At 46.2% G+C, this 6,712-nt stretch overlaps 1 protein-coding gene across 2 annotated transcripts; it reads right to left on the bottom strand.

Moving 5' to 3' along the window:
• Nucleotides 1–2,247: 2,247 nt before the first annotated feature.
• Nucleotides 2,248–4,083, bottom strand: LOC109745447 (xyloglucan endotransglucosylase protein 6). 2 transcript variants are annotated; one of them, XM_020304565.4, is made up of 3 exons: nucleotides 3,790–4,083; nucleotides 3,580–3,684; nucleotides 2,248–3,137 (listed from the first exon to the last, which is right to left on the bottom strand). In XM_020304565.4, the coding sequence occupies exons 1-3, from the start codon at nucleotides 3,968–3,970 to the stop codon at nucleotides 2,410–2,412; spliced, it is 1,014 nt and encodes a 337-aa protein (XP_020160154.1). In that variant the 5' UTR covers nucleotides 3,971–4,083; the 3' UTR covers nucleotides 2,248–2,409. The 2 variants fall into 2 exon arrangements, with proteins under 2 accessions (XP_020160154.1, XP_020160155.1); XM_020304566.4 differs by having other exon boundaries at nucleotides 3,584–3,684.
• Nucleotides 4,084–6,712: the final 2,629 nt, after the last annotated feature.

Raw genomic sequence — 6,712 nt, 5'->3', positions numbered from 1 at the left:
ATTTTGTTTGAATTTGAATGATTTTAAATTTTAAAATCTTGATAAATGAAAATATACGTCAGAATGAATGTACGTAATTTTTTTGGACAAATCTACTAAAATTTTGTTCCTTTGCGAGAAATTTAAAATTTAAAAATCTAGATAATGGAAGTATAGTGCACAATGAATGTACGTCAATTTTTTTTATGAACGAATTGTTTGTCTGAATTCATGTTATTTTTAATTCAAAATCTAGATAAAAGAAAATATAGTTCAGAACGAATGTATGTATTTTTTTTAACAAATGAACGAATTGTTTGTCTGAATTCCTGTTATTTTTAATTCAAAATCTAGATAAAAGAAAATATAGTTCAGAATGAATGTAAGTAACCTTTCCGGACAAATCAACTAATTTCTTTTGCATTTGAATAATCTAGATGACAGAAAATATAGTTCATAATGTATGTCCGTAAATTTCTTTGAGAGAAACCAATGAAAATTTTGTTTAAATTCAAATAATATTAATTTCGAAAATCTAGATAAAAGAAAAAATAGGTCAGAATGAATGTACGTAAATTTTCCAGAGAAATCAACTAAAATTTTGTTATCACTAGATAATCCAGGTAAAAGGAAATATAGTTCATTCTGAATGTACGTAAATTTATTTTAGACAAATCAACGGAATTTTGTTTCAGTTCTAATAATTTTAAATTTTAAAATCTTGATAAATGAAAATATAGGTTAGAATGAATGTACATAATTATTTTGGACAAATCTACTAATTTTTTGTTTCCATTCGAGGAATTGAAAATTTAAAAATCTAGATAATGGAAATATAGTGCACAATGAATGTACGTAAATTTTTTTTTGAACAAATCACCAAATTGTTTGTCTGAATTCGTGTTATTTTAATTAAAAAATCTAGATAAAAGAAAATATATTTCAGAATGAATGTACGTAATCTTTCCGGAAAAATCAACTAAATTTTGTTTTAATTTAAATAATCCGGGTAAAAGGAATGTACATAAATTTATTTCAGACAAATCAACGGAATTTTGGTTGAATTCGAATAATTTTAAATTTTAAAATCTTGATAAATGAAAATATATGTCAGAATGAATGTACGTAATTTTTTCGGACAAATCAACTAATTGTTTATTTGAGTTCGAGAGATTTTAAATTTAAAAAGCTGGATATAGAAAATATAGTGCAAAATAAATATACGTAATTTTATTTGAGAAAAATCAGCGGAAATTTTGTTTAAATCCAAATAATTTGAAATTTTAAAATCTGAAGAAAGGAAAATATAGTTCGAAATCCCACAGTCGCATTTTTGTAACCGAGAGGACGACCATGTTTACAGGCGTGGGGTTTTGTACCGAGCCGAGTTTGTGAAGAAAGACGAGCTGAGCCCCCATCATCTCAGGCAGCTGTGCAGAGTTCGAGGGTTCAAAGCCTCTTGCCCGCAACTAAAAATCCTGCATTTCAAAAGCGAACACAGCCCGTGGATAAATTTGGCTGCATCTATTCCGCCCTGGCAAGTGACAAGGCATCTGCCTATCCTTTTCCGTGCAAGACACACACGCGGCACTTCTTCACGGAGCGTGCCATGCCAATCAATCGATTCCACATGCCCCACGGTCCTCCTCTACTCCCTGAAGAAGAACAAAGATGCAGCGTCCTTTCGTTGGTGCTTGATGGCATCCATCCATCCATGGAGGGACTGTGCGCTCACTCGAATGCTGCAGAGCTCCAAAGTTTGTGAACGAAAGGCGAGCCGACTCCCATCATCTCATGCGGCTGGGCCAAAGAAAAAAAATGAAAGGCTGCTTGGTCCATTCTGACCAATGCTACCATCATGAGCAGCAAGGTAAAAAGATAGGGAGCTCGTGACGAGGGAGATTTACAGAGGCTGATGCATCCAAACGATTCTCTATTGTCTTGTGAGCCTCATCAGTACTGACGCCTTATCCTTTTTGGGCCTTTCCTGCAGCCAAGCAGTGGCATCTACGTACTCGCTCAAATGGACCACCAGTTACTGAACTGTACCTTCTATTTACTGAGCTACCTTTGATTAAAGTGTACCAAGTACTGGATCGAACCTTGATAAGAGGACCACGGTGCGTTAGACATGGAACAACATCGCATGGATGAGCGCAGTATCAAGAGCGTAATTTGAGCATTGTCCTCCAAACATGGAACGGGTATCAAAGAAGATACTCTACGGACGAACAGATATTGCATTGGGGAACAGAGAAAAGAGCATCATTTCCACGGACGAATTTATACAAAAAACACCTCCACATAACAACGGAACTACAAGGCAGAGATAACAAACACGGTCGAAGTTCATCGGAGAGACGTGCGGACCTAAATCGAAACTGAAAACGAGCAGCTGCGACGATCCATCGATGTCATGGATCCATTCTACTAATTAAGATTCCGACGGAGGTGGCCGGCGACGACGCGGCGGATCAGCGGCCGGCGCACTCGGGCGGCTGGACGGGGAAGCGGTCGGTGTCGACGCAGTAGTCGTAGACGAGGTGGTGCGCGCGCGCCCACACCAGCTGGTGGCTCTGGTGCACGGACAGCTCCTGCATGTCCTTCTCCTTCCACCAGTAGCGGCCCTCCTTGCCCCACGAGCTGCCGCTGCAGCGCGCCACCTCGCCGGCGTCCGAGTCGGAGGCGTTGGCGGCCCAGGCGCAGCCCTCCACGCGCACGTCCCGGAACGTGGCCACGAACGGCGCGTGCGACCAGTCCGTCTTGACCAGCCCGCCGCGCGTGGCCCAGTCGTCCGCGTTCCAGATGGAGCTGTACACGGCCATGGGCTGCGGCGACGGGAACGCGGACGCCGTTTGGGCCTGGGTGGTGGTGGCGTTGGGGTGGCGGTGGTGGCCCTTGGGCTTGGTGGCGGAGGCGTTCTTGTTGTCGTAGACGCGGATGGGGGTGTCGTCGACGAGGAAGACGACCTGGCTGGGGTTCCAGAGCACGGCGTAGGTGTGGAAGTCGGCGGTGGGGTCGAACCAGAGGTCGATGCGCTGCTCCCGGTTGCCCACGCCGTCGATGTACAGGTTGGTCTGCACCAGGTACGGCTCGCCGGTGACGTTGCCCAGGAACTCGAAGTCGAACTCGTTGTGCTTCTCCCCCGCCGACGACAGCTGCAAGTCCATCATACAAGCACATCACAAAGATTAGTTACTCGAGGTTGAAGATGCAAATACTGTCAAGCACTAAGCATTAGTAGTAATAAGTGGTAACTCAACGGGGGTAAATCTTTCAGGGTTATTTTGTTTAAAGTGGCAGCTTTTAAGAAAGTTGTTCTGTTGCTGAGCTTGTTCACGTGCCGTGTTGTTTGTAAATAGGTGCTTGGCAGCATCCATGGCCTGACCATGACAGACATGGCGAGCATGTCCCATCGACCCATCCCCATTTTACTCAGATTAATCCTTATAATGGAATCAACATTGAAAGATGCATATTCTTGTTTCCTAATGCAGAATGAATGCAGCAGTTCACGGGGCAGATGTCACGAGCAGATGAAAATGGCAATGCCAAGACGAAGAGCAACATCGGGGCAAAGCAAGGCGGGCCTGCACTCACTCACATAGAATGCAGTGACGACGCCGGCGGAGTCCCCCGGCACGAGCTTCAGATCCGCGGTCGCCTTGCCGTACAAGAACCTGTTCTTGGACGCGAATCCGCCGCCTGTCGAAATGAAAATGCAGACAAGAAGAAGCCATCAGCAAAAGAGCTCCATTGTTACTGAGACAAATGCTGGCGGCGCCTGTGCAGCGAGAGGACGGAGCGTACCGGAGGAGCTGTCGAGGCGGAGCTTGAGGAGGTCGTCCTCGTAGAGGACGTGGTCGTTGGCCCAGCTGGGCTGCACCACGTCGTCGAACTTGCTCGCCGCCGCCGCCACCCCGGCGCACACCACCGCGGCCACGGCGAGCGACGCCGCGGCGACCAATGCGCCGTTCTTCCACCACGCCATTGCCGCCAACCCGTAACGACGCTAGCTACTGCCTGCTCAGTGCTCCTCCTCACTGTACTGAGCTCGCCGTGTGCCCCGTGTGAACCGTGATTGTTCCGGCAAGGGCCTTGGCGCGCGTTATATAGGCGGGGCAAGCTGGTAGTGTGGGGGTGGGAGCCGGCTTGCGGAGGAAGGGTGGCACGTGACACGAGGGCGCCGGGCGCCCACGTAGGAAGGCGAGGTAGCCGTTGGGTGGTGGGGCCAGGCCCGTAATAATTTTGGCAACTTTTGCGGCATTGGCCACGCCCCTGTCTGTCACGCTGCTAGCCTGCAAGAGTGCTAGCTCTACTGGCTCCGGCCGAGCCGAGCCGAACCGTACGCATCATTCAGCACGATCCTCGCTGGCCACAGCTGGCTGCCTCGCGGGGGCGTACGTGACACGGTAAAGAGCAAAGTGCGAAAGGTAGAAAAGAGAGTGAGCAAACACAGCACAGCGGTACCGTCGAGTACAGCAGCAGATCAATGCGTGTCAATGTAGCGTCCAGTGCGTGCTACCAGTTGGTACGTACCGCTGCGCCACGGCTTGATGGAGAAGCTAGCGAGAGGCATGCAGGGAGGGCGGACAGTGCTACCTCCCGCACTGCACTGCGCTGCAGCAAGGTGCATTCAAATACTCATCTCCGTTGCGCACGCCAGTCTCATCTCCTCTAGTGCTAAGTGCTAACATTGATGCTCTGATAACGTAACCTAGTCGTTAATTAAGGGCCTCTTTGATTCGTAGGATTTTAAAAACGCAGGAATAGGAAAAGTATAGGGTTGGAGTGGAATCCTATAGAATTAGCAATGAGTGTTTGATGGCACGGGACAAACAAAGGAATTGTAAAAAGAGGTTGGAGTGGTTGTTAGGTTTTCTATGAAATGTAGTACAAAAAATTCCATAGGAAAAAATCCCATAAGATTCAATCCTATGAATCAAAGGACCAACATAAGAAAAAAATCCTAAAAATTTTAATCCTTCAAAAATTCATTAAAATTCCTTTGAATCAAAGAAGCCCTAAACGTAGGCGCATTGACGGAGGGTGGAATGGGCATCTTTATCCTAGCGGCTCAAGGAATATTTTACGTGAGCAGATCGAACGGTGACGTCCGGGCAGATGCCGCTGCCGTGTTTAGTGTACACTACTTTATGCTTAATCTATCTGATGGTGTACCGCATTAGGAACGGGTCCCCAAGAGGGAGCAGTATCATGTTGGTTCCAGCTGTGGAGCACTTCCTTCGTCCGAAAATACTTGTCGAACAAATGGATATATCTAGACATATTTTAGGTCTAGATACATCTATTTTTATCTACTTTTTCGATAAGTATTTTGAGACGGAGGGAGTACTACGAGAGAACATCTCTACTTTAGAAAGGGTTCACGTTGCCAAATACCAGTACTAGTATTGCTGCTTAAAGTACTCTACAAAAATCACAATGCACTTGTGTAGTTGTACAAGGAGTACGTTTTCCCGTCCAAGCTTCATACCCCTCCCGAGAGTGCATTTGGTTGCCGGGACCCATGAAGCCTTTTATTATTTTCAACAAAAAAACATTTACCAACCTTTAATTTTTTTTGAAAGTATGTGATGGATTATGGATAGGGTTAGGTTCATATAAGATAATAATCCTTAATTAATCTCTAAGGCCATGCATGTGTACAACAACTGGTGGGAAGTGTGAGAAGTTTAGTCCCATACCGCTACAGTAAGAAGAGTGAGACCTCTTTATAAGGGCTGCTCTACTGCTATTGGGAGCTTGGGAATAAGAGCTGTACACGCGCGCTCCTCCTCCTCCGCCGCCCGCCTCGTCACGACGCGCGCGCGTGCCGCAGGTTGCAGGAATGAGCCGAGCCGACTGCTCCTGATCCGCCCTCGTCTCCGTCCGCCTCTGAGTCCACTACTTCCCCTGCATCGACTCCATGGCTAAAAACGAAGCCACCAAGAAGAAGGCATCGGCCGATGCCGAGGCTGCTGCCGCCGCCGCGTTGGCCTGGCCAACCGGAGGGTATGACTCGTTCATCCCCTATTTGCTCGTTCATGTGTTGCCCGTATATATGATGTTCATGGATGTTTCGGTTTCACGTACTGTACATGCTAACATGCTTGGTTATCGGTATGAGATGCAATGCCGTATTTGCCATGCTTACGGTTTACTTCTGGATTAGATTAGTTGAAAAAGTGCTAATATTTCTAACAGTATGTAGGTAAGAATATAAGTACGAAATTTCATGAATATATATGGCCAGTTCTTTTTTTTTTTGAGGGATATATATGGCCAATTCTTGTTCACTGTATTCGGGCCAATTTTTTTTGGGTCTTTTTTATCTAGCCTGAATGAAATTTTACAGAACATTTCCTTTTCAAAACTTCCAAATGCATTCTGATTTTTCTTCTTAAAAAGAACTCCATGGAGCCCGTTCTAAATGAAACGCCCCACTCAATACTCGCATTTTTTGGGTGCAAAGCACGATGATAATATCACACGCACACATGCATGCTCTGTCTTTTGCTGGAACGGACAAAGCTCGCGAGGCATCATCCCACGAGCTCTCTTCTTTTCGCCCTCGGGCGCCGGTAACGAGGCGCATAATCCTTGTCTCTCTCGACTCTCGCGCGGCGCACAAATTAACCATCCTGTAAGAGTGGTGATGTTACGATTTTACGGTCCATCGTATCCCACGGATTCACGGCGCCAATATGCTTCTCATCAGTCATCACAGGCG

The sequence above is a fragment of the Aegilops tauschii genome, chromosome 2, assembly GCF_002575655.3.
Source record: "Aegilops tauschii subsp. strangulata cultivar AL8/78 chromosome 2, Aet v6.0, whole genome shotgun sequence".
NCBI classification, from domain to species: domain Eukaryota; kingdom Viridiplantae; phylum Streptophyta; class Magnoliopsida; order Poales; family Poaceae; genus Aegilops; species Aegilops tauschii.
Note: the sequence above shows the minus strand (reverse complement) of the source record. Positions and strands in the feature narration are given on the sequence as shown.